The sequence below is a fragment of the Aquila chrysaetos genome, chromosome 10 (assembly GCF_900496995.4).
Source record: "Aquila chrysaetos chrysaetos chromosome 10, bAquChr1.4, whole genome shotgun sequence".
NCBI classification, from domain to species: domain Eukaryota; kingdom Metazoa; phylum Chordata; class Aves; order Accipitriformes; family Accipitridae; genus Aquila; species Aquila chrysaetos.
In genome coordinates, this window is record NC_044013.1 from 42,320,863 (window position 1) to 42,348,341 (window position 27,479).

The window sequence follows — 27,479 nt, forward strand, 5'->3', positions numbered from 1 at the left end:
ATGTGTACACATCTACAGACCACAAAGGCAGTACTTTTGAGTTTAACACACTTTGTTCTGTGCAGCCCAAGCATAGTCGGTCCAGCCCAGGCCTTTGCTGCTTTTCCACACAGTGGAATACACTCTACTGCAAGAATAGACTTTCCCAGTTGCAAGGTGCTCCAATACCAGGGTAAGGACAAACTGTTCACTAGGACACCAAATTGCACTGCTTGGCTTGAACAAGAAACCGGTCAACATTTTAAAGAGGGGATTTTATAGCCCGCACAACAGACTCCCAAGTTTCACTTTTCAACACACAAGTGTGATAAAAGGGACAACCCGAGTCTAAAGTAAATGAATTCCACAAATATATAACAGTTGCAACAGCCTTGAGTACCGGTGCTCAGACTAAGGCTTTCTAATAAGTAATTCATCATAAAAATAAACCCAGTTTTCAGCTGGAAGTAAAAGGAAACCCAGGAGATTTGAAGCTTGACCTTTCTACATCTGTTGAAAAGCCATCAGGATCTTATCTGACCTGCTTAGCCCACAGAGCTCCCTTCCCAACCCTACATCGCAAGAGGTCAGGAAATGAAGGCTCTCAGTCATCACAGTTTGATTAAGATGGCTTAAAATTCGAGCTTTAATTGAAATGGAAAGAAACATTCCAAAAGGATATATGTTTTATAGACTTAACTGAGTTATCAAATTTAGGTTTCATTGGATGTTATTGCAAACATGAACATTAAATCATAAGCACCGAATAGTAGAGAACTCAAAAAAAAAAAAAAAAAAAAGGATATAACCATACCATATCAGAAGGGATCGGACCAAATGCTTTTGTAGGTAACTATCCAAATGTGATGCACCAACACATTAGCTCATAAGATGTAAGGACATCCCTGAATCCACCAGAAAAAACTTCTGAGGACTGACTACATCAACATTTTCCTGGCAAGTATCTTCTCTGCCAGCAATAAATCCCAGCTCAATACATATCTAAAATGATATACATTAGAGGGCATGTGTTTAAGAGTATTAAGTTGGCTTAAATTACTTGAGCAAAATTTTAAATATGTAATAGAAATCTAAAAAGGAACAAAAAAAATTGAGAACACCACTGCAATATTAATGCCAAGTTGTTACTTTTTTTTTTTTAAACAGATCTGTACAGCAACATAGCAAAGAATGCAGTGATCACAATTCAAACCAGACAGCAATCTAAGGGAATACTAATCCTGTATACAGCAGAGCTGAAACACTCCCAACATTCAGATGCTCCAAGTATGTCGGCTACCCTAATGCACTCCAAACCAGTTCTACCTACATAGGACATTTTGGTGTGAAAAAGTTTCTGTAAAGTTCCCTTTGTTTCCAGTGTTTTTCTTGTACAAAATATTACAATGTTTTTTTATATATATTTACAGACTTGCACAGCTAGAAAAATATAAACTACAATTGGGCTTGGCAATCAGTTCTTTTCTTTAAATACATGACATTTCAGAGCAAAAATTGTAGTGGTAACATATCCTGCACTTCAAGCATCTGCACAGAAAAGCTCTCTTCCTTAAGCGTATCAAGCCTAAAAACCATGACTGCAGTGAGACATGTGCCACAGTAAGTGCAACGAATGCAATTCATCTACCTCCTGGCATAAGGAAGACACAAGATGAATGTTATTTGTGCAGGTTAGTGGCACAATATAGAAAAATCCATAACTAAACATTAAATTCCTTAATAACATTCATTAATTTCATAGGCAGAGCCTGTTAAAAAAGGACAACCGATGTAACTTTTAAGAAAAGCAGACACTAAGTTCATGGGGCATTATACATCTTAAACAAAAATGCAACCACAGTTAACATTTCAGGGGCATTTGCTAGCTTCAAGCAAGCCCCCAGGTATTAAGGTTTTTTCCATTTTTCCATTTTAAGTAGAGGCCAGGGAGGATTTTTTGCTTTAAAGCTACAGTATCTGTCATTATGGCTTTTAACACCCCAGCTTTCACCGAGATGAGGTATATGTTTCTAGTGAAATGGTAACAGTTGAGCAAAATTAGTTTCAATGGACCACACAAATCCCCACACAGGTGTAAACAGGTTGTCTTATGAAAGGTTGCCAAACCGAATTGTAACAGTGCAAAACAAGATTTCTTCTTTTGTTTTTCTCTGCAGAAAGTGTTGTCGAGGCATCTAGGACATTGCTAGTAGTCAAGCCACTGAGCAAACCCTCTTTCCACCAGACTTCTGTTTACTGACACCACCTAAAAGGAGGTAAAAAAAGAAGTAGAAAGGTGAACAAACTACTAGCAAGAAACATCAGCAAGTTCCTAACCAGCAATAAAAAGTCTGCATATTCATATACCTTAACAGTGTTGAAAAAATAGGTATGTCAACATACCCACCTCATCTCCCATCAAGTTCCACAGCTGTATCAGTGGCAGACCTGTTGCGCTGTCATAATTTGTGACCTGGAAACATAGAAGAACATTAGCGTGCAGCAATTCTGGTCTGAGCCGTGGAGGGTGCAAGGCTAGCACCACTCACTGCATATCAGATACTCAGACTTAGCGTAGGCTAGTGGAAATGTAGCTCCTGCCACCAGGCAGCTGGGACACCCTGCTGGCAAGTGCGCTCTGGTCGCTCAAATCCGTGCCCTTGCTAGAATTAGCGATGCACTTGAGCACGGCACTAAACCAAAGGAAGCTACGAGACTGAGCGTCGCAAACGCTATCGGCTTTCCCACTCGTCCCAACTGCCTTTCGTGGATAGCTACAGCCACTATCAGAGGCACTTCAGAAGAGGCCAGTGCCTCTTCGCTGAGATCAGGCACTGCATGCAGAAGCCTTTGGGATGCTGCCAGAAGCCTTACTTCTCCCTCCGGCCAGCCAGAGGCCAAATCCTGGATGTCAGTCTTGCAAAAGACAGTTGAGACTGGCAAAGCAGTGCAGACCCAGGTGAATACTTGATCCGCTGGACAACAGGCCACTTTGTGCTCTGTAAATCCATTCAGGTGCCCCTCCTCTCTGCCTGCATCAGTAACAAGAGGGAATACTCATCCCTTCCCAGCCAGGCAGTCCTGAGCGGTGCTGATGCCACACAAGGAAGTTTTCAGCGCCCAAGATTTCTCGACAAGGATCCTGCCCAGCAGCCAGGCTCACAGGCTGTGGCTTTGTTTTCGATTTTAACACACACGGTATGCAAGGGGGCAGAGAGGATAACAGCAGCAGTCAAATCGGCAACCGGGCTTTTTTTCCAGGCAGCTCTCATGTACCTGTGCCACTAGGACTGCGCCTCTGGTCATCTCACTAACAGCGGCGTCGGCTTCAGATGAAAAGTGATCCTCGTCTTGGGAAAGAAAAGAGCAGGAGAAAACAAATGAGATATTCACAGGCTTTAAAGGCCAGAAGGGACTATTAAGCTAATCTCGTCTGACCTCCTACATAAGTTAGGCCAGAGAATCCTCACCTACTGTTGCTGTACGCATTTGCTGAAACCAGTCTATTAAGCTGGAGATCACACAAGTATTGTGCCTGCTGTGTTACTGAAGGGGAAGGATGAAGTGCTTTCTAAAGCCACTAGCTCAGTTAATGTGAACGTAAGTGGCTGATGAATTAGGAGGCTTTAAAGACAGAAAAGTATACTTCTGCAGTACGTTTGAGCTGCCATTAGTATTTTGATCCTTAATAAACTAAGCTCAGGGGCCTCAGGACATTACTGACCCTGCGCAGAGTGCGATACTGTGAACGGGAACTCCGAAGCATTCGTATCACAGGCTGGCTGGCACCTGAACAGTGCCAAAGGCGCTCTTGGCAAGTGCTGGCAGCTCGGGTCTCTCAGCCTGCACAGCCTACGTGGGCACTGTTGCTAACTCCACACCTGTAACGCAGCAAGAAACTCTTGTGTCCCAGGCAATACAGTTACAATCTACACTGCTGTGATGGGTTGACCCTGGCTGGTTGCCAGGTGCCCACCAAAGCCGTTCTATCACTCCCCCTCCTCAGCTGGACAGGGGAGAGAAAATATAACAAAGAGCTTGTGGGTCGAGATAAGGACAGGAGAGATATCACTCATCACTTACCGTCACGGGCAAAACAGACTCAACTTGGGGAAATTAACTCACTTTATTACAAATCAACCAGAGTAGGGTAATGAGAAATAAAACCAAATCTCAGAACACCTTCCCTCCACCCCTCCCTTCTTCCCGGGCACAACTTCACTCCCGGCTTCTCTACCAACCCCCCCCAGCAGCACAGGGGGACGGGGAATGGGGTTTACGGTCAGTTCATCACACGTTGTTTTCTGCCGCTTCATCCTCCTCAGGGGGAGGACTCATCACACTCTTCCCTGCTCCAACGTGGGGTCCCACCCACGGGAGACAGTCCTCCACAAACTCCTCCAACATGGGCCCTTCCCACGGGCTGCAGTTCTTCACGAACTGCTCCAGCATGGGTCCTTTCCACGGTGTGCAGTCCTTCAGGAGCACACTGCTCCAGCGTGGGTCCCCCACGGGGTCACAAGTCCTGCCAGAAAACCTGCTCCATAGGCTCCTCTCTCCACGATCCGCAGGTCCTGCCAGGAGCCTGCTCCAGCGCGGGCTTCCCATGGGGTCACAGCCTCCTTCGGGCACCCACCTGCTCCGATGTGGGGTCCTCCCCGGGCTGCCGGTGGAGATCTGCTCCACCGTGGACCTCCATGGGCTGCAGGGGGACAGCCTGCCTCACCATGGTCTTCCCCACGGGCTGCAGGGGAATCTCTGCTCTGGCACCTGGAGCATCTCCTCCACCTCCTTCTGCACTGACCTTGGTGTCCGCAGAGTTGTTTCTCTTACATGTTCTCACTCCTCTCTCCGGCTGCCGAATCTGCTTGTCCCAACTTTTTTTCCTTCTTAAAAATGTTATCACAGAGGCGTTACCACTATCGCTAATTGGCTCGGCCTTGGCCGGCGGCAGGTCCATCTTAGAGCCGGCTGGTATTGGCTCTCTCTCGAACACAGGGGAAGCTTCCAGCAACTTCCCACAGAAGCCACCCCTGTAACCCCCCCCCGCTACCAAAACCTTGCCAACAAAACCAATACAACTGCAGACCAGACATAAGTATTTTCATTTTGGAGGAAAGTTGCTTATTTCCTACCAAATCACTGCAAAATGAAGTTTCTCCTTTGTGCTCCCCACCCTGAGACCGTCTCCAGCAGCAAGTGAACTCCTTACAAATCCTGAAGGAGGTCGATTACCTCAGGGAACATGCAGAACACCGACTTCTGCGAGAAGCAGCTTAAACCTTGCCATCCATCTACAGTCTTGGCAGAGCCCGTACCTCCTGGAGTCCTGCCAGCCACAAATCCCAGTGGTGAAACCTGGCCTGACCCCTAACACCTACAGACACCCCTTCCGCACCCAGAAGGGCAGCTTTTTAGACATCAATAGAGCATGCATCTCTAACACCACTATTAAAAAAAAAAAAAAAAAAAAAAAAAAAAGGGGGCAAAGCAAAGCATTTCTAGGTAGTGACTGACATTCTTCCAGTGCTTGGAGGGTAGTCTTTTGAACACAGAACTATACACATCAGTCATTTTAGTAGGAAAATGTCAGATATTCATCTAGCAGATTAAAAACTAAGTTTGCGTTTACAGCTACTCTATGACAGAAGAAGGCAGAGTAGTTACAGCTACTTCACCTGTACCCTTCCAGTCCTGCCAACTTGCTGTTTAGGAGAGTAATTCATTCTCTCCTCCATGCAGGAAAAAGCCTGAACATTTATCATCTTTCCCCTGGAGCCTGACAGGTCATGCCATGCTAGCACATTTAGAAGAATAAAATACAATTTTTCCAATCTTGCTCTAGTCACATCAGAGGCTGCGCTTGCAATAGGAGGGAAAAGGTTTAGACAGAATCATCGCTTGTACACAGTTGGCATCCATTTAAACCTGCAGGAGGAGCACCAACGGTATGTCTTGAGAGCTCCATTACCTGGAAGTGGCACCACGTTGTCTAGTAAAACTTCTGCTCCTTGGAAAGGTAGTGATAAAAAATCAGACCTTAAAGAAAAGAGAATCAATCAGAGTAAGAACATGGCTTTAAGTTACTCCTGTATTCTTTTAGAGCAATTGATTAATCAATGTCACCTTACAGGAATTCAGTTTAAAATTGATGATAGTCAAAAAAAAAAAAAAAAAAAAAAAATCAGACTGTTCTCCCAGCAATCTAAGCAGCAGCAATAAATAGTCTGATTAGCACGCCAAGTTGGATTGGGCTCCAAGCAAAAACCACCTCCATAATGGAAGCTGTACCGTTTTTCTCCCACCTCTGGGGCACAATCAAGTATTTAATCGGCTTGTGTAAGAAAACCCCCATCCAATACAGCTCTCCCAGCCAATGGGGCTGGGGCATAGAGAATCTGAATCTTATTCCTAGCTCATCAATTAACTACAATTTGGGGCCTCCTGAAGGCATCCTTTCGCTCAGCTTCCACGCTGAAGTGGCAGAAGTTGCAATTTCCTCTCCCCTCCCCTTCAAAAAAGCCTTGCAAGAGCTTGCTGTGCTCCCAAGGAATCCACAGTTGCTGCTGAGCCAAACCTTTCCACCATTTCCCGCTTCAGCTGTGGAAAAACCTATAAGCAATTCAAACGATATATGAAGATTCAAGCCAGATATTGCCTCAGGCCACAGAAGAGGAGCTAAAGACCTGATTTGTCTGAGTGTGTCAATCTTCACTTTGTCATATCCTCCATAGTCCACGTATCTGAGCTCCACTTCACTGGTCTCTTCGAAGTAGCTAATAACTTGAGCCCGTAACCATGCCCCATCCAGGCCTGGAGCCGCGCAGATAATACCAACTGCAAAACATAGGAGTACAGAGAAGAAAGGCTCAGTATAAGTGGATTTCCAGAAATTAGCATTTCAGGCATCAGTAGTTATCTACTGAGAATCAACCGCATTTCTTACGCTGCCTCCATCTTCTTTCACCACCACCCACACCCCCACCAGACATGGCCTGCAGCTGGGACACAGGAGAGGTGGGTTTTACTCTCAAGTCTCTGTCTGCCACTACCGTGCTGTTCTACCCAGGTATCCAGTTCCCTTCCAGCCTTCGGTCACTAACAGTGAGGTCTGTCCCCAAAAAGGAAAGTTGGCGCTAGTAACCCCTTTCCACGTGACGCACCCTCCACTTCACACCACATGCAGACTGTGACACTATGAAGATTTGGGAGTAGTTCCACACTTTGTCAGCAAAAATACACCAGATGCCAAGTTGATTAGAAATAACCTGAGATGGACTTTATCTCATTCTGAATTTCAGCATGCAGCTAAGTGGCTGGGGAGGTACTCCAGGGATGAGTGGGGTAGGGAAGAGTAGAGCAACATCTGTAGTCTGCCAGCGGCTTAAAAAAATATGAAATGACAAGTGAACTATCACATTCTCATCCACTGGGAAACTTCCCAAGCCTAACTCAGTGCCATCAGGCTTCCGTGTGACCCTAGAAGTTCCTCAGCTGAACAATTTGTAAGAAATCACATTACATGCCTTCTACTGGAGTTGGCAGGGTTGGAATTTCAGGTTGAGAATAGCAGGCGTACATCTGCTGGTCGAGGCTACGCAGAACATGGAAAGTGGGGTGTGTATGCTGCTGTAGAAACATGTGCCCTGCATCGACTTGGTTTGCCACGACCACCTCTACCGTGACTCCGTCTGGGAGGAAGAGCTGTCATGTGGAGGAAAGAAATTCTCATTAGCGTTCACTGCAACACAAGCTTCATTCACAGCAACTCCATGTTCCACCAGCAACTCCTGAGGCTTACAGCCATGGGTGGAAAAGCCCTGGCACTCTGGTATTTCACTTCCAAAAGCTACTCACTGTTACTCCATGCTGCTCTAACAGAAATCAGACTTGAGGCGGGGCCCGCCTTGCATACAAAAAGACTATCGGCATGAAGCAGTTGTAAGACTTATTTACCCAAGAGATCAGTGAGCAGAGTCAGAAATGATGCAGGTCAAGTCAAGCTGCACTATCAACACAGTGCAACTTGCAAGAATTCCCTGCCCACAGGGTTTTTAAACATTAAGGTAATCCTCGCAGAGATTGTCCAAGCTGGTGGAAGTGCTCACCAAGCTGCTTTCAGTCATTTATCAGCAGTCCTGGCTAACCGGGGAGGTCCCTGTTGACTGGAAGTTAGCAAATGTGACGCCCATCTACAAGAAGGGCCAGAAGGAGGATCCGGGGAACTACAGGCATGTCGGTCTGACCTCGGTGCCAGGGAAGGTCACGGAGCAGACCATCTTGAGTGCCATCACACGGCACATACAGGACAACCAGGTGATCAGGCCCAGTCAGCGTGGGTTTATGAAACGCAGGTCTTGCTTGACTAACCTGATCTCCTTCTATGGCAAGGTGACCCACTTAGTAGATGAGAGAAAGGCTGTAGATGTTGTCTACCTAGACTTTAGTAAAGCCTTTGACACCATTTCCCACAGCATTCTCCTGGAGAAACCGGCTGCTCATGGCTTGCATGGGTGTACTCTTCTCTGGGTAAAAAACTGGCTAGATGGCCAGGCCCAAAGAGTGGTGGTGAATGGAGTTAAAACCAGTTGGCAGCCGGTCACTAGTGGTGTTCCCCAGGGCTCAGTTTTAGGGCCAGTTCTCTTCAATATCTTTATCAATGATCTGGACAAGGGGATCAAGTACACCCTCAGTAAGTTTGTGGATGACACCATGTTGGGCAGGAGTGTTGATCTGCTCGAGGGTAGGAAGGGTCTCCAGAGGGACCTGGACAGGCTGGATGGATGAGTCGAGGCCAGTTGTATGCGAGTCAACAAGGCCAAGTGCCGGGTCCTGCACTTGGATCACAGCAACCCCATGCAGAGCTACAGGCCTGGGGAAGAGTGGCTGGAAAACTGCCTGGTGGAAAAGGACCTGGGGGTGCTGGTCAACAGCTGGCTGAATGTGAGCCAGCAGTGTGCCCAGGTGGCCAAGACGGCCAACAGCATCCTGGCCTGTATCAGAAATAGTGTGGCCAGCAGGAGCAGGGCAGAGATCGCCCACCCAGGGATCAGCACTGGTGAGGCCGCACCTCGAATACTGTGTTCAGTTTTGGGCCCCTCAGTAGAAGAAAGATGCTGAGGTGCTGGAGCGTGTCCAGAGAAGGGCAACGAAGCTGGCAAAGGGCCTGGAGCACAAGTCTTATGAGGAGCGGCTGAGGGAGCTGGGGCTGTTCAGTCTAGAGAAAAGGAGGCTGAGGGGAGACCTTATCGCTCTCTACAGCTATCTCAAAGGAGGTTGTACCGAGGTCTCTTTTCTCAAGTAAGAAGCGATAGGACGAGAGGAAACAGCCTCAAGTTGTGCCATGGGAGGTTTAAATTGGATATTAGGAAAAATTTCTTCACTGAAAGGGTTGTCAAGCATTGGAACAGGCTGCCCAGGAAAGTGGTTGAGTCACCATCCCTGGGGGTATTTAGAAGACGTGTAGATGTGGTGCTTAGGGACATGGTTTAGTGGTGGACTTGGCAGTGTTAGGTTAATGGTTGGACTTGATGATCTTAAACGTCTTTTCCAACCTAAATGATTCTATGATTCTACATTTCTCAGCTCAGGGAGAATGGAAATAGCAGTGGAAGAACAGGTAGGTAAATCTCATCTGTAACAGTTACATAAGCTGGACAGCAGACAGCCACACAAAATCAAACTGGTTTTGAGGGCATCTGTGAACCAGCCACATTGACATAGCATACTACGACAGCAGTGACCAACAACAGCCTTCCACCCTGACATCAGCATAGCCAGCAAGCTGGGACTTACCCAGGCAGTCATAAGGAGGGAATGAAGTGTCAGTGGTGTTGGTGGAGGTAGAGCATAGATGTTGGTGAGACACAGCTCTTTGAACTTCTTGCCAATCAGGCTCAGTACTTTTTCTACTTGATGTGAAGAGCCTGGAAGACAAAAATCCCACAGAAAGTCTGTAGTACAGATATGCTGAGGACACCCCCACCCTGTGAAGCGATATAGCTACCAGAAGCCTTCTGCACTACATCAACGATTTAAGTTTTAATAGATTGGCCATGTAACCTGATATCAGACCAACATGAGCAACTCAGGCCCCAGTTTCAACAGCATTAGCCTCCAGTATGAACCCAATTCACTGGCAGATATTTTTCAGCCACAATTAATCTAACATCCTTCACAGTCAAGACCTCATTTGCTGATACACATCTCATAGCTCCTCCTTCAAGCCTGAAGGGATCCTTCAAAATGCGTTGCTTAAACTACAGCAGCCGAAGATGTTCAAATGCATTCTCACCTCTATTCTAGAGGGTTCAAATGCCAAGGCACAGGCAACTTGGCATACACCTCTACTGTAACAGCACCGAGCAGAAAAGTTTTGTAAAGCACTGGGCTCACAAAGCCACTAAATCTGTTTAAATTCCTTACCCACCTAATTAAGGCCCCCAAGCTACATATTAGACCATGAATAAAGAGACATTCTGCTTACCTTCGATGTGACAGACTTGGGAGTCACGGAAATAAGGTAGTGTTGAGACATAAATTTTGGCACCAGACGATTGCCTCAAGAAGCTCATAAATCTTCCTTGTTTGCCGATCAAGCGGCCAACTAATTCCTTTATGAAAGTAACAAGAAAGCAACAGTCAGGAAGAGAAACATAGATCAAACAACACTGTTCTCTGTGGCTTATTTCACCCACATTCCCAGTTCCTGTAGCATAGGGGCAGGCAGGATAAATATAAGGGAATGCTGGACCAGCACAGAGTTCAGCTGGTCTATGACAAGTCAAGGTAGATACAGATCAGTAAGCACAGCTTGTTTTGATAGATCCATCTTCATATCTTGTAGAACGACACAAAGACACGATGGCTTTTACCAGGCCTGGTAAAAGCTACTGTCTTCCTACAGTCAAGTGAAGTCACATCCTCTCCCAATCTCCTACCACTTTTTATTTTAATGCTACATGCATTTTTCATTCAAATATGAAATACTAAGTTTTAGCAATTTTTAAACAAGCTAATTAGATTAGATGGGGAGTAGACAAATTCACAGGAGAGTAAACCAGGCTGTCATGCCCAATAGACTACAGAGTCCCAGGACAGCTGTGTGGGATGATGAAGAGATGTCTTTGCATGCCCTATTACCTCTACTCTTCCACTGGCACCTGCCACCACCTACTGTCAGAGACCAGGTACCAGAGCAGAAGTGTTGGGCCCAAGTCAGTATGGATAATCCTATACAATGTAGAGTTGGCTACTTCAAGAAAAGTGACAGCCTGTCTTCACGAAACACTGAAACATATTTTTCTGCTGTAGAACTGCTTCTTTAGCCTGTGTTTTACTGATCCATTAAAATGCACGTTACATGTCTTCCCTGGGCTCACAGCATCCAAGCACTCAAGGCAGCATGCTCATCCTGCCGGGAGCTGCTGTCTCACATTACTGGCTGTCAGTATTCGGGTCTGCTGAGCAGCAGAACTGCAAGAGCAATGCTGTGCAGGACAGCCACAGATGATTTTGCATACAGAAAGCAGGGAAGAAGGTATGAACATAGTCCTAAAAACACAGTCTCTCTCTCAACCCAAAAGAAAGCTCACTATAAAGACAGAGACACAGCAGCTCTACAGAATAGCTCAGATGAGCATTCAGCTTGTGAGGAAGGGTTTGGACAGGCAGTTGAAACAAAACCCTCCTACAGAGCAGAAAGAAAAAAAAAAATTCATCACCTGCCCTTAATAACTGTGTACCCTCAAAGCCTTCTGAATGCTTTCAGAGCATTGGACTAACAGATTGGGGTGGAAGATAATGGGGAATAATGAGTCCAGCAACCAACATTACCCTGGGCGTAGCCCTGACATGCCTCTTGTTTACAGTTGTGTACTGGCTCTTCGTTCCTGTTGAGTCCTAACGGGAGCTAAATGCTTAAATCCTCGTTGATTTGTTGTTGATCTCCCTGGGATGGCACTGACCCAGTACCAGGCTGGAAGAACCAGAAGATGGCTATGTAGGGCAAGGCAGGATGCGCGAGCAGGCCAATGGCTAGTTACCTTTGGGACCTCTATTTCCCAGATAACGAAGTCGGACTTGCTGGATTCTCCTCTTAGCTTAGAGTTCTGCCGACTCACTGTCTTCCTCATGGCACAGCCACTGTCCACAAAATTCACGCTATTTACATCCGAACCTACAAGACATGCACACATGTCAGCATTCAGACAACCCACACAATCCAGCTACCAGACACAAGGCCATGAAAATACATAATTTCATAGAGAGGTTACATTGAGCTCTTCCTACGCATTCAGTTGGGATGACCCTGCATCAGGTTCTCTGGTATTTCAGAAAGGGTAAAGTCCCATCACACACAGCCTACTGCAAGTTTCCTTTTGTTGGTGGAGAAAAACCTGCACACCTCTGGGAATGCAACAGAAGGAGGCCCGAGTTCAGCAGGAGTCCTTCAAACATTGTGACATCTTATGCAGCAGCAGAGACAAGACACTTTAAGTCAAAAGTTACCAGCTGAATGAGAGCTATGCTAACACCAACACTGAGCTGCTGCTGCGGCAAAGTATTTTGCATTTTCCCCATGGTTTAAACAGGGCTCTTCACAGGGAGTTCAGCATGCAGGGAGGGATGTGCAACCTATTCGTCTGCTCTTTGCATTGACAGTACTTTCCTGCCCCAACGAGGGTTGCACGGTGACCTGAGCACCAGCTGGGTCCACTACTAGCTGTGGTAGGGGATTGCCTCTTGCCCAGATTTGTCATATGCTTGAAGAAACAAGGTGCCAGAGCTGAGCTACGTTTTGTTCCCAAACCATCAGCTGATACCAGGAACATTCGTACTTGGGAAGGGGACAAACTCAAACAGCTTCCTCCTGGTCAGATCCCAGATACAGTCAGTGTAACAAGATCAAGAACAAGAACAAGGCTGATCCTTCCTCCAGATTAACAAGCAGAAACATGAAGATCCTCACTTGCTTGCAAGTATTCAGATCACCCAGTACAAGACCAAAGAGAAAAATAAACCCAACAGCTGCCTCACATTTGCCACATCTTAACAAGTAACACAGCACAGATGCCTAGAAAGTCAAAGGCAAACAGCGCAGCTGTTTGCAATAGACTTGCTAGACAAGGATGAGGATTTAAGTCTCACAGCCTGGGCGCGAAGGTCAGCTGTAGGACCTCTTATCCAACATAGCCACATTATCAACTTTACCTGCTATACTCCGTCTCCCTACCTGTCTCCATGCAGAGCTTTCAGCCCTTGTCATCACCAGGCTCCACAACACACCGTTGTACCTTCTCATCACACCAGCATTCACAAGGCAAAACCGTTTTCTTCCTACGGTTACTCTCACTAGTGAAAATGTTTTGTGGGTTTAATCCTTAATTGTTGGCAAACTCAATCCCCATGTCTCACAACAAGCAGCATTCCAACTACTTTGTAGCAATTACAAAAGACATCCTGTCATTAAGGGCTGTTGGCACCACAGGGTCCTATAAAGGATTTTAACATCCATCCCCAAGGTCACACGGGTTAACATTTACTCAGACAGCTTTGTATTCTGCCAGGCACACATCATCCAGGATCTAGAAGGCAAAAGCAACACAGAGACAGATGGGGGAACTCCACGAACATTGCTCCCTGTTGGGATTTCTTGGCATGCACCTACCCGTCCAAGCAAAAAGGCTTCAGGGTAATTGGTCTGCAACCAACTGATTTTATCACAATTCATCAGAGCACTTCCCTGGTTCATCCAGCAGCACCTCAGAAACCTGCCTTACAGCCTCCTTTCCGCAGCAGCCCACAAACACAGATAAGAACCCAGTGCTTACTAGAGGCTGCCTGAACTGAAGCAGAAACCATTTGTATTAGCAGGTCTCAAACCAGCAAGGTGTTCAACAGCCTGGCCTACATCCAGACACAGCCCATTTCACTGGGCTACTCAAGCACATGCTTAGCTTTAGACAATAAGCTTTGTGCTGAAAGAGGACCAGTCTGTTCAAACCTTTGCCGTATACCCTGAAGATCACCCAGCTAACAGTGGATCCTACAGAGACGGGAATTCTGAGAGCAAATGCATACCCACCTGCACACGAGGCCTAAATATTCATCTAATGGCGAAGTTAAAGATGAAGAGGATTTATCTGAACATGTTCTGAAGCAGAAGGGTTACAGCACATAAAACGCTTGTTCACCACATTTTCGTGGGAGCATTTTCAAATCCCTTACCTCCTGAGTGATCTCCATCCATCCCTGCTGCCCTGCTACACTCATGATTCAAGTCTGGACCATCCTTTTTCAGTATCCCATTACTGTATGGCACTTCGCCGCCCTCAGGTAGCTTCAGAGTAGGAGGTTTTTCACTTGGTACTGAGCTCTGCTCAGCAGACGTGTCTTGCGTTGCAGATATGCTCAGTGAGTCCGAAAGCTGGCCTGACGCGCCAGACAGCGTTGTGTTCTGCAGTGGGTCCTCCACACTTGTCCCACCTTCAGATGTGTACGTGCTGTACCCAGAGTCCTCCATAACCAAAGATGACTTTTCCAGTGACCCTCTGCGGTTTTCCACAGGAGTCCAATCAAGCCCGTGGGAGTCGCCGCACACACAGTTCTTCATCCGACAGTCTTTTGTGTCTCCCCGAACAGGGCCCAATAAACAGCCATGTGTTAAACAGCTGGGATCTGCCACACTCCGATCCCGTTCCTCCGTCTGCGGGGATGTCGGTACCCCAGCATCACTCGTCGCAGCGATGCTCTCATCGGCTACTGTAGCTTCCTCCGCAAGCGTCTGATCGGAGGAAACAACGCTTGCCGTCTCCAGAGGTGTCTCAGCTCGGCTGGCAGCAGCCTGGCAGATCCGAGCGGACGCATCACTTGCGGCACCAGACGGCACTTCCTCACTGCACACACGGTTCTCCGTCCGACAGTCTTTTGTGTCTCCCCGAACAGGGCCGGATAAACGGCCGTGTGTTAAACAGCTGGAATCTGTCACACTCCGATCCCGTTCCTCCGTCTGCGGGGATGTCGGTACCCCAGCATCACTCGTCGCAGCGATGCTCTCATCGGCTACTGTAGCTTCCTCCGCAAGCGTCTGATCGCAGGAAACAACGCTTGCCATCTCCAGAGGTGTCTCAGCTCGGCTGGCAGCAGCCTGGCAGATCCAAGCGGACACATCACTTGCAGAACCAGACAGCACTTCCTCAGTTGCTGCCAAAATGACCTTGGAAATGATCTGTATTGCTACTTGCTCAATTTTCTCAACATCTTCCTTGTCCAAACTCACTCCACCAATCTTCTCTCTTTCCAATTCATCTCCATTTGGCTCTGCGTCCTCCTCCTGACACACAGGTACAGTACTGGCAATTGACTCGAACATCTCTTCTTCCATGGACGGCTCCAAACGGGCAGACTCCAAACTATCTGGTAACATGCTTACTGCAGAATCCTTGTGACCCGATACAACTTCAGCTTCGTTATTGAGAAACGCTTGCGGGGTATCGGCTTCCATCTCCAACCCCAAGCAAAGGGCTGTCACAGAGCCAGCATCCGATAGCACAATTTCTGACATCTGGCTTTCCTTAGGGGGCTTAAATGAAGAATCATCCGACTGCTCTGCATTGCTGATCTCCTCCACGATTCCCAAAGACTCTCGTGTCAGTGTCATTGATGCTGATGGCCACTGATCTTGGTTTGCACTAGAGCTTGAATCCTGTATAAGGCTCACTGCAGCACCGCCGTGACACTCTGTGCTCTTTGAGATCAAAGGGAGAGAAACACAAGCAGGGACACTGCTTTCATCTTGAGATCCTATTGTTTCTAGTTTTTCACTGTCGTCCTCAAGGGTGCTGGGCTGCGTTGTCATTACTGACAGGTCTGGAAGGTCCTGTGAGCGATCTAGCCTCTCGTGAGTTTGACACGGAAGAGAGGGCGTCGTCGACCCTGCTGACAGCAGAGAGGTCGAGGTTTCATTCTCTCGGCATTCCTCTTTTGACGAGAGAGGCAGTCTTCGAGGAACACATGCTTCTGTTTTGGGTGATGAATCATTCTCTGGCCCTTCTTCCTGCTGCTCTTCTTCAATGGCTATTGCTTGTTTATCGTGATAGCTTGCATGCTTTTTTCTATGGGAATAGATCCACCAGCAGCCAAGAAGTGCCAGCACTCCAGGTATGGCATATGGGATAACATTGTGGAAGCGTAAAGCCATTTTACAGATCCTTAGCAATTATATCTAGAAGGAGAAACAGAAGCCATGTTACAATAGTCACAGGAAAGGTAACAGCAAGGCTAAAGTTTCATAAATGCCTTGAGGTATTTCTATTAGCATGAACAGACTTGTTTTCTAGGCGCTCCTTAAATTCACATCTCTGCTCCACCAACAGACCACAGAACAAGATCCTGACCTAAGACTAGGAATATCTGGACATTTCTCACCATTACACTCACCAATTTCACCTTACCCCGCCCTTACACGTAAACCAATTTCGCCTTCTTTCTCCTGCCTCACCTGTGCAGGTCAGTACTACACACAAGGACAGCATCCAGCACTGCAAGTCTCTCCAGCATCAGGCTGGGTTCACAACACAGCTGTACCACAAGCATTCCGAGACACAGACCTGATACACTGCAGGTCTCCCCAGTTCTCTGCTTGAAAGGCAGCATCGCATTCCTGAGAGTTTCATAGGTTGACAACACACACTTCTCTAAAACGTAATAGCTCAGTGAAGGCGAAGTGCTTTGCAAATGTTCTCATCCACAGCAACTGCGAGAGGCTGGTGAGCGGGCACACGACAGAAGGCTGCAGTTAAGTAGACGCTAAACAGCAACGCGCAGCTACTCCATTTACTTTTATACACACAGTGTAGGAATTCCTAAACAAAGAACAACTACAGCCTGATCAAGCAAGCGTCTCCCAATAACCAGAAGTCCCTCTAAAAGATTTTGCAGTAGTGAAGATGGGAAATCTGCTATAGCGCCCTTACAACAGTGGTATTTATCTAGCAAAAGCAGCCCGGACAGGGACACTACTACTTAGGAACCCAGCTCCAAAGTTTGTTCTACATTACTATGTTGACAGTTGCTGCTTCTCTGACTTTCTAGAGCTGAAAGCTGTCTCTCTGACTCTAGAAAGCATGCGAACCCTTCCCCACCTGCACACCGCTGAGACTCATGTCCCAGTCATGCTCCTCCATTTACAAGCCTCACCTGGGTTATCCGAGGCAGGGCTGACATGCCTTTCCTTTTCCTTAAGGAAAGTCTACAGCTGGAACACAAAGCTAAACAGTTACCCACATCCCCAAAACAGCCTTGCTGCAAAACACTTACAGTTTATATTTTCACTGAGCAGGAATTAAAGCAAAACATCACATGTCTGGTGATGCTTACACATGACAGATTTTTCTCCAAACAGGCCTCAAGACTTTTGCCAATGAGCAACAAAAATAAAGATTGTTTTCAGGAGATAACAAAGTCCTAGAAACGGGAACCACGCACTGGAGAAGAGTATTATCTAGCTCCTCTTTAGAAGCATAATATTTCCGAGACAAGACAAGACAATCAAGTCAAGTCTGTCAACTATGCTTAGTCTGTCTCAACCGGAAAAAAACTTGTTATCAGAGCAAGCCTTCTGACCACAGCTTCCAAATACAACTCTCCTTTAGGGCCTTGATTTTCACGACGAGCCGATTACATTCTAGCCGAGGGACAAAAACATGCCTCCCTCAGGCTCAAACCGAGCATCCAAGCCTCAGAAAATTTAATATTCACTCCAGATTTCTCACCTCCTCCAGCCACACCCTCCCATGCCACAAGAGCAAATACACAACTTTATCCAAGGTAGCTCAGACGCCAGCCTTGCTTCTTTACTGTTTACCACAGAGTCCTAACAACTGAGGCAAGTAAATAAATGACTGGCAAAAACAGGGACTAGAAAATTTCTTGCTTAATCCCAAATCAAAGGTCAGCTGCAGACACGATTTAAGAAATCCAGTAATATCTCCAGTATATCACAAATTAGGTATTTATGTTGTTCTACAAAGGAAACTTGAGTCTGTGTTAATCGGACATTCATAGCTACTTTCTTCTAAATCCAAGTTACTTCCAGCTGGCTTTATACAGTCAGGTAGCAGGGCTCACTGCTGAGGATGAACTTTCAGTTAACGGCAACATCTGAGATTTGAAATTAAAAAAAACCCAAAAAACAAAAAAAACCCCAAACCAACAAACCTATGCAATAATTTGGATGTTTGGTTTTTGGAACTTGGTAAATGGAAAGGGTGAAGTCTGTACATTCCCAAGACAAAAGGTTCACATTTATGCTCTCCAGCACAATGGCACATTGTGAGCCAGTGCGAGTGCTCGTCTGCTGTCTGCTTAAGTTGTTATAATTAATGCAGAACCACCCTACAAGCTGTCTCACAGGCGTACCACAAACTCAAATTAAAGTAGCTCACATAAGTCCATTCCGAGCAAGCTTTCCTGATTAAACAGACAGCCCTATTATTATCCGATTCCCTATTAAGTTGCACCAACTGTACAAACAATAGTCCCACACAATTCTGCAGCGCAGGAAGACAGTAGCAGGATGCCCCACAGAGGGCCGGGCCTGTCCCAAAGCCTGGCAGACAAAACAGTTCTAAGAGTCCTTTTAAACATTAATATAATTTAAGATAAAGATCTTCACTCTTCTGTGATATTTAGATCAGTGGGGACTGGTGGATTAGCTGACTGCTCCTTGTGAAGCTCATTTAATTTCATGTTTTTAATTTGACTAATTTCAGCAAGAGCTGCATTATACTATCAGTGATCGTGTTAAATGGGAATTCCACATCCTTCCATCAGCTAGAAAGGGATAAAAGGCAGTGGGTCTGTACAAGATGCCAGCAGACATCCTAAAGCACCGGGTTGGCTAGGGGACAGCTAACACCAACAAACGTCTCCGAACATAAACGTGGTGGGAAGACTTCATTGGCCTGATTTTGACACGCTGGTCACAATGTCACTTTTTACGTGATGCCTAGAAGATGGCTGATTTTTAACCTGCTCAACCGAACGGTTGTAAGATGCAGCACGTACTTCTCTTTCATTTCCTCCACAGGAGAGCTCCTAAAGCCCACATCCATTTTCCAACACGTTTAAGAGCGACAAAACCCGCTCTCCGCTGCCAATTTGACAGCCAGTTCAGGACTGCAGGGGCAATGGGATCATTTAAACACATGGGGGGAAGAAAGCCTGCGATTCTCCTGCCAGCAGCAGAACAGAAAATGGCAACTTGTCAAATCACATGGCTTTAAACACTGCCAAACTGGAGGGAGCCTGGCCCGACAGTCCTCGCTCTCTCCAGGCAGGAGGAGCCAGCTGGAGAAACGCAGCAGCTCCAGAGGCTTTGGACCAGAGACGATCAGCTTGTGAGAGCCAGGACCAGCGTGAAGCGCTGGATGCCCCAGTGCCGTTTCCCAACACGCAGGGCCCCGTGCAGTCCCGCACCAAAAATAGCGTGGAGCTCACACACTGCATGCGCTCGCCCCGCACCACCAGCCACTTCCACCTCCTTCTGGCACGCCAGGAATCCCGTCTAAATGTCGCACCTTCCACCAAGGCAGGGCCAGAGAGCTGCAGCTAGGACATGAGACTTTTACAACTTGCTAAATAATCCCCGCAGTAGGTCAGGATGGGATTAAGACAGCTAGGGGAGGGTAGGGGTCAGTCAGCTCTCCACATCTCTATCCTGACTTGATTTACGGAAAACTCCTGGTAGAGACCAGAGAACAAGAATGAACGCACACGCTTGCCTACCTCAAAAGAAAAAAAAAAAAAAAAAAAAAGCCAAGGACAGTCAACTTATTCTACTTGTTCACATTAGGGTCCCAGAGCAGTTTTAAGCCACCTTGTTTCTCTAGCCAGGACAAACAACCCTTCAGTATACACATCCTTATTAGGTTAGAAATGTTTGCAGCACGAGGTTCAGAGAAAAGCCAGATAATTCATTCTCAAGGTTCGAGAGGAGAGCTCAGCAAGCACTTGCTCCGGATTTTCAGGGCTTTCTACACACAAGAAGGTCTGGTCTGGGGGCAAACTGCTTCACGTCTCTGCAAGAAGAGAGACAAGGACAAGTCCCAAGTGACCGAGCTCCCATGCTCTGCAGGGACATACCCTACACTGCTGCCAGTCCCTGCCTCCTCCGCTTCCCTTCCACCCCAGCACTTGAGAGATTACGCTTCCAAACCCCAAAAGCAGTGGAAGTCCAGGCTGGAATTAAAGACCATCCTGAAGGACCACAGAGCAAACAAGCAGGCAGCTAAATTGGAAATGTAGCTTCAACAGCAAGGCCGGGATGCCTCCCCACAAACCCTATAGTTAGCGATACAGCACTCAGGAAATAAATACTATCTGGGTGAAAGAGAACTGGACAAGGTTGGCACAGTTAAAACTAAATGGGACCACGTGGGCTCTTAAAATTTTCCATGCTAAAAATAACCAGTAGCACATGCTCTGCCTTATAGGAGACATAAGGAGTTGACAAAAACCTAAAGAACTGGAGGCCCTACCGTTAAGATTAAAATAAGAGAAATTACTGCAGAGAAACAGACATAGACTTACTTTATCCACCTTTGGCATAAGGTATTTTTTTCCATTGAAAGCCCAATTGGCATAGGACACTGCAGTATCTAAACTGCAGCTTCTTTGCTTTTCATACAAAGATAAAGGAGGCAGACAGTCAGCAAGAGGGACCACCTGCTTTTTCCTACTGGAGAGCCTCTCCAGAGTGCGGTTCAAACTGGAGAGCAAAGATACCTCCTACCCACACAGGTTAGCATCACAGAGTCTGACGTTAAGGGACAGATCTGTGAAGTCACAGTGGCCTGCCATGTCACCGGGCTGCAAGCCCTTGCATCACGCACTCCTGATCACCAGGGTGTCAGTCGGCCACGAGACTTCGCAGCCTTTCCCACACTCTTTTCCCAGACCAGCCTGGTGTACCACCATCAAAACCAACATCACCCAGAGGTGAGAGCTCGGAAAACATGACTCAGTAGCTACAAACATCCAAAGACAGGTAGGAGCCAGGCAAGCAAGATCTCAAACCGGATGGCACTTATTTTAAAAAGCAGCGAACAGGTAAGTTTCTCTATACTTAAGTAATTAAAGTGTTCTGCAGCAATTTCTGCTTCAAACAGCAGCACTGAAAGACAACAGCAGCAAGAGATACCCCTTAAGCAAATACCACCTTTTCCCAGCCCAGTTAACATGGGCTACAGAGCTCCAGAAACAGGCTCCTCTGAATGAAAACTACTAATGAAGCCTCTCCACAACCTTAAAATATTTGAGAACCAACAGTCCTATTTGCAGAGGGATTAATTACAACATCAGTAAAAGGCCGAAAAAGCTGGTTGCTGTAGAGCAAAACAAGAGCTCTGGAACAAGAAACACCACCAACACCAGGCTGCCTTTTATCTCCAAGATAAAAACTCCTTTCAGCGTAATCAGCTTCACTGGTGTTCCCACAACAGCTCAGTCCCCTCCTTTGCAGCTGAAGCTGCTACACTGATGGCCCAGGCTTTATTAGTATTTCATTTTACAGCCACGGCCAAACAGTGGCCCAGCACAGCTCCAGCAGTACCACTTCTGGGCCAAAGCAGGACTCAAAACAGTTTCTATTTACACTGGAAAGCAGAGGTTTACAATAAAAGTATCAACCTAGCCAAACTGTAGGGGTTTTTTACAGGTGTTTTGGAAATCACCAAGAAGCTCATATGTATATACAAACACCGACCACCAGCAACCCTCACCACCTGCACTGCCTAAAGGATTAATGCAAGGCCCTGGGCTGGTCACTCCTGCTATGCCATAAGTCACAGGTTACACTTTGTAACTAACATTAACCCTATCAGATTATCAAGCTCCTTACTGTACTTTATATCTTATTACCTTCCTGCTCCCATCGTTTCATTATTTATAGTTTCCTCAACCAAGCTAGAGGATTCACAGGGAGAGACAGTATTACAGAGGAAGGCAAGGTCAATTTTTCACCGCTTTGCCAGAAAGGTATTTCAGATACAGGAGCAAATTTCAGAAACTGCTTCTGTACCACTTTACCAATACCACCTTTACCTTTCTTGGCTATTCCTCAAAATTTGGTGGAGGGTTCGTTTGTTGTTTTGTTTTGTTTTTTTTTTTTTTTTTCCAGTTTTGGAGTCCGCTCCAGAAACGGAGCCAGACCAAATGTTCTGCTTCTTCAAGCTAGCCAGAAGAGTTTAGCACATAAGCCAGAGGCCACACAACCTTTCTATTATCACCCAGCTTCAAACTGCAGAGAAAGTCCTCTGACTCAGACTAACCCACTCTGTGCACAGGTATCCCTGACCGGGGAATGAACACTGCTTTTACAGCCAAGAGACTAAGACATCAGTTGTTGCGATTCTTTCTTTCCTCCTCGACACACTTACCAGTCCAGATTCAACTCTTTTAAAAGCATTTTTCATAGAAGACTAAAGAGAATGAGTCTTCCACAGTACAGGCAAAGCAGCTTTTATTACCTTTATAATCTACCAACACATTACAAAAGTTTTCCCCAAATCCAGATTTTATTGTCTTTCATTCCTTCTGCATTTTCACCCAGGTTGGAGAATAGAACAAGTTACTTTCCAGAATTTCAGAAAAAATACATCCAATACTTAGTATTTTGTATTTGCTTCTACACCAGTGAAGCTAATGCAGCCCTTGCTATGGGCAATGCTAACAAGTGTAGTGTCCACTACCGGTGCAGCTTAAAAATTAAAATTTAAAAGCAGCCAGCTAAGTCAAATGTCTGGCACCTACATCAATTGCCTCAAAACAGGCACGTACAGCACTCAGGAGCAGAGACTAAACTAACCAAAGGCTTCCAATATACTCTGCACATAAAAAAAAAAAAAAAAACCAAAACAAAACAACAGACTTGAATTTTCAAGGAGACAGAACAGTGAGGTTTACATCACAACACACTGATACTGCTGCAAGAGACAGCGAGAAAAGAGGCAGCACTGAGACCAAACAGGTATCTGGAGAACAGCATCAAGAGCTGCTCACTGGGAGGTTTACTGTGCACAGCAACAAGACCTTGATAAGCAGCTTCTCAAAACAAAAGCTGGACTAGACTTAAACAGAAAAGCAAAAAGCAGTGTTGTTCAGTTGGAAGCCTTGAACCCAGGGCTTGGCTTGCTGAGAATAAGTCGCAGAAGCACACGGAGAGGAAGAATATCAAACATTTGTGAAAAAGGCACTCCACGTTCATCTGCGTCAGGAAGGAACAGCAAAGATTTCACTAAGAGTCATTTAGACTGAACAAGCAGAAAGATAACTTGTATGCATTAACAAGCTTGCTACAAGAAGTTACACAACATATTTGAGACCTACTCAGAGAGAGACATGCTTCGCTTTGATCTGTATTACAGTAGCACCGGCAAGCCCTCGCCCAAGTTGCACTAAAGGGCTGTTCTCCTACACAGAAAGGCTTCCCCCAAAGACTGCAGGCTGCCTCCTCTCCTCAGCTTTGGCAGTCCTTTTTTTAAAAAGCCAAGCCAAGACAAAGATCAAGTGACCTTCCTACAGTCACATCAGGTTGGAGGAAACACAAGGAATATAAAATAGGTACTCTTAACTCAAAAGACAGGAGCCCATCCCCTTTACCAGGCAGCAAACAGAACACTATACTCCATTCAACTTGAAATACTTTAGGGAAGCGATGTGCAAGTTTCTTTCCTGCACCCCTGAATACCAAAAAATTCTTCCTAACCCTGCATTTCAAGAAGAAGTGGAATACAAGTCCAAGCTCATAACAAAAGGGGCTCCTCTTTAAGGAAAGAAAAACTGCAAGTTCACAGACTTAAGATTTACGGGGGTACACACTCCAGTCCTTGTCCCAGAGACTTCAAGTTTCCAATTCACAGATTTATCCCTATGCAAAGCTAATACTCCCAACACAAGAGACACATGCAGATCATGAGCTTTTGCCAGGAACTGCTGCTATTTATACACAGGGAGTCAAAATCAGCTATAGCACATGGTAAGTTTCTCATCCTCATTGCCAGGTGGCAGCAGAGGTCAAAGGCAATCAGGACCTCTTCAGGTCTACAAGCAGTGATTTGTTTGCTGAAGAATGATTTTAAATGATCTTTTATGAAACATTCAACTCTGCTAATAGTAATGTATAGGGCCCATAAATTCAGAGACAGCTTCCAGCCAGGGTACAAAACGCAGGAGCAGCAAAGTTAAACAGAATCCCTGTAGTGGACAATAAAAAACCCACAGTAAACCAGCTGAAGACAGATCATTTGCAAAAGCAGCAAGTGACATGCAAACATATCACCTTCAGCAATCCTCATGAGAAGCAAACTCAACAGCCTTAATTTCCAGGAAATATTAAGCACCTGCTGAATAAAATAGCTTCTTCCAAGTACCTGAAAGTGGCTGCCTGAAGTTAATCATCACTTCATGAAGTTTAACCAGCCATTTGCATTAAGAGTTCCACAGAAGCACTGTAGTTAGAAATCAGGATTTAAAAAAGGCTAGTCATTAGATCTGAAACATTAAACAATTAAAAGTAATTAATGTTTTAATTAATGTTTTTTATTACTTCTAGATGTTGCTAAGGGCACCTAGGATACCAGCCCTGATCTTATTACAGTCTCCCTAGACACTAGAAATACCTTAAATAATTTTTTCACATCAGTTAAGTGCACATGAAAGATGAGAGCCATAGAGAAGTGGGGTATGTTGCTTTTAAAGCATTATGCTCTTCAGATAACTCTCCTACTGCAAAAGCATACTTGCTCCCAAATACCCCTGAAGTCAGCCTGCAAAGTTTTCAAAATGAACACAAGAGTCTCACCATAGCAAATCAACTGCTTCCAGCTCTGAACAGCTTTGGCTGCAATCCTCAAACAAGCAAACTCCTGTCACAGTTAACTCCCAAGAGAACCTGCAGGAACCGGGAACCTATGTACCATGGTGGATCTGAACTGCAGGTAACTTCAGCTCACACCCTGGCTGGTGAGAGGAATTCCTGTTGCCTAATTTCAGGCATTATGGAATGTCTATGTTAAAGTCAAGGCTTTCTAGGCAGTTGATGATTTTCAGTATTAGTATCTCAAAGCATCTCCAGAGATCTATAAGGAGGACTCTGGTTCCTAGGACAGGTATCTAAACTCGGTGTGACTAAGGAGAGCACACCTAAGAAGCAGCAACCAGAACACACAATAGCTGGGTTCCTGCAGCACCGTCCATTCAGACCCTCCAAAATGAACAACGTGATTTGTCTCATGTCCGAGAGCAAACAGCCTGTAGCCCTGTTGTACAAGATACGTTACAATCATGGTGAGATTCACCTGCCTAAACCCCCCAGTACGGTGTCCCATGAGAGCTTTTAAAAGTCCTTCAAGAGCTCAATGAAACATTGAAACAGAAGCTGAAGGACTGTCAGATGAATGGTACCAGGACAGCAGGTGATGCAATAAGAAGGTGGATTCTAGCAAGCTTGGAGCACAGCTCAAGTTCTACAGGCTTCTTGCTCCTTTTAACTTACAAAAAAGTTGCCATTTCCTTCAGTGCACTCGGCAGCACCTGCAAGCAAACCAGTTCATCAAGAACTAAACTGTGCCATCAAGATACATGTAGTGAAGCTGTACTACTCTTTTTCAGAATCACAGGTACATTGACATTACTAGATGACAGGTACTGTAGCTCTGGCAGATGCCTGCACAGTATTTCACCCTTTACACAGGAAGCTCATTAAAGAATGAAGAGGTTAAGTGACTTGAACTGGGTCACACAGTGACCCCCCGGCAGAGGAGCAAGCTCAGCTCAGTTGCTCTGACAGCTCTGGTCCACGTGCTACCAAGAAAAAGCCGTACCTCCCTCATGAGTCGTGCTGCTCTCCAGCATGTCATGCGCTCTTCCTCGGCTATACTGTGCACACACGTAGGGCTGTAACTCAGTAGATCATTCACAGGCACAAAGCAAACAGGAGAAAAGTAAAGTTACCATCTCCTGCTACTACTTTCCCCAGCAACAAGCCATTTCCTTTCACCTGAGACAAAGTCCACAGAGGCTCTGATAACACTCAGCAGGTGCTAGCACAACCACCGACCCGGCCAAGGCAGCACACGACCCTGGAAACACAGAAAGTCAGAATTACTCCCATTCTGCAGCCCCTTCCTTTTCCATAGCAGACGGACCGTGGTCAAATGCAGCTTTTGTTGCCGTTTCCTACTATTACAGATAACTTTCACGAAAGGGATGCCCTTACGGAGATGCCTATTCACTTTGTGTTCCCTGCTGCACGGTATAACTTACTAGACTGCGATAAAGAACTTAGCCAGGCAGAGATCACACTCGTGTTCCAGAATTGGGCAACAACTTAGATCTTACTTGCTTCAAGGAGAGGGAAGAAGAAATAACAAGAAAAGAAAAAAAAAGTCAAGCAACAAGGATTCTTCCAGGAGAGAACGGCTACTAAAACATTACTTCCTCAGCAGTGATGTAATTTAATTCCTTTGCTCCCGACTGTATTCCATGCTGGCTTACAAACAGAAGTCACCGCAACATATGAAAAGTCTGCTAATAACAGTTTTTACCGGCTATTACCATAACATAAGCGAGCCTTGCCATACCAGGCGTACAAGAGACAACACAAGGCCTCCTCAGTCTTTACTCCCGAGCCTGCAACGCTCATGTCATCTCTCGCTTTTCACTTCGAAGTAGCTGCAGCCCGGTTCGCAGCGGGAATGAATCACGCTTAATACCAACTCACACAATCCCCGGGGCCGGCACAGCTGTTTCTCTCACGGACGTACCGACAGACTTCGCCGTCGCCGGCTGGGGAAGAACCAGCGGAACGCAGGAACGAGGGCTGACGGGCTCGGAACCGCCGCTTACCCGGCTGCGAGAGCCTCCCCCCCCTCCGCCGCCAGCCACCGGGGCCAGGCGGCCGCGTCCTCCGCTCCCCGGCCCGGTCGGGCAGCTCCGCTCCGCGCTCCGGCCGGGCCGGCAGCCGCCCCGCCGGGGGACGGGGGTGACCTCCGGGCCGGGCCGGGGGCCGAGCGCGGCGGCGCTGACCTTGGGCGCAACCGGGCTGTGCGGGACCGCTCGCCGCCGCGGCCTAACGAGAGCAGCCGGCGGGGAGAACCGGCGCGGCCAGCACCAACCTCCCCCCCATGCCCCGCTCCGCTCCCCACTCAGGACCGGGAGCGGCGGCCCCGCGCTGAGGGGAGCCGGCCGGCTGACAGACCGGGGCGGCGGGCCCCGCCGTTCCCCCGGAGGGTCGGACGACGGCCCCGCGGCGGTACTTACGGACGGTCCGGAGCACGGTCCCGGTCCCCGGTGCCGGTCCCGCCCGCCGCCCCGCCAAGCCCACGTGCAGCCCGGCCGGGCCGCCGGGCTGGGACATGCAGCGGCTCCCGCCGCCACGCCCCGCCCCGCCGCGCCGCGCCACGCCCCTCTCGCGAGAGCGCCGCCTCCCGCGAGACCCA

General features: G+C 46.9%; 1 protein-coding gene across 4 annotated transcripts; it reads right to left on the reverse strand.

Annotated features, from left to right (window-relative positions):
* Positions 1–601: 601 nt before the first annotated feature.
* Positions 602–27,424, reverse strand: AKAP1 (A-kinase anchoring protein 1). 4 transcript variants are annotated; one of them, XM_030028506.2, is made up of 11 exons: positions 27,301–27,424; positions 14,209–16,204; positions 12,024–12,157; positions 10,466–10,592; positions 9,775–9,905; positions 7,506–7,683; positions 6,666–6,816; positions 5,951–6,018; positions 3,256–3,329; positions 2,387–2,452; positions 602–2,245 (listed from the first exon to the last, which is right to left on the reverse strand). In XM_030028506.2, exons 2-11 carry the CDS (start codon positions 16,178–16,180, stop codon positions 2,186–2,188), a joined length of 2,961 nt encoding a protein of 986 aa, XP_029884366.1. In that variant the 5' UTR covers positions 16,181–16,204; positions 27,301–27,424; the 3' UTR covers positions 602–2,185. The 4 variants fall into 4 exon arrangements, with proteins under 4 accessions (XP_029884366.1, XP_029884367.1, XP_029884368.1 ...); XM_030028507.2 differs by lacking the exon at positions 27,301–27,424 and adding an exon at positions 25,863–26,012; XM_030028508.2 differs by lacking the exon at positions 27,301–27,424 and adding an exon at positions 21,670–21,682.
* Between the last annotated feature and the right edge of the window lie 55 nt (positions 27,425–27,479).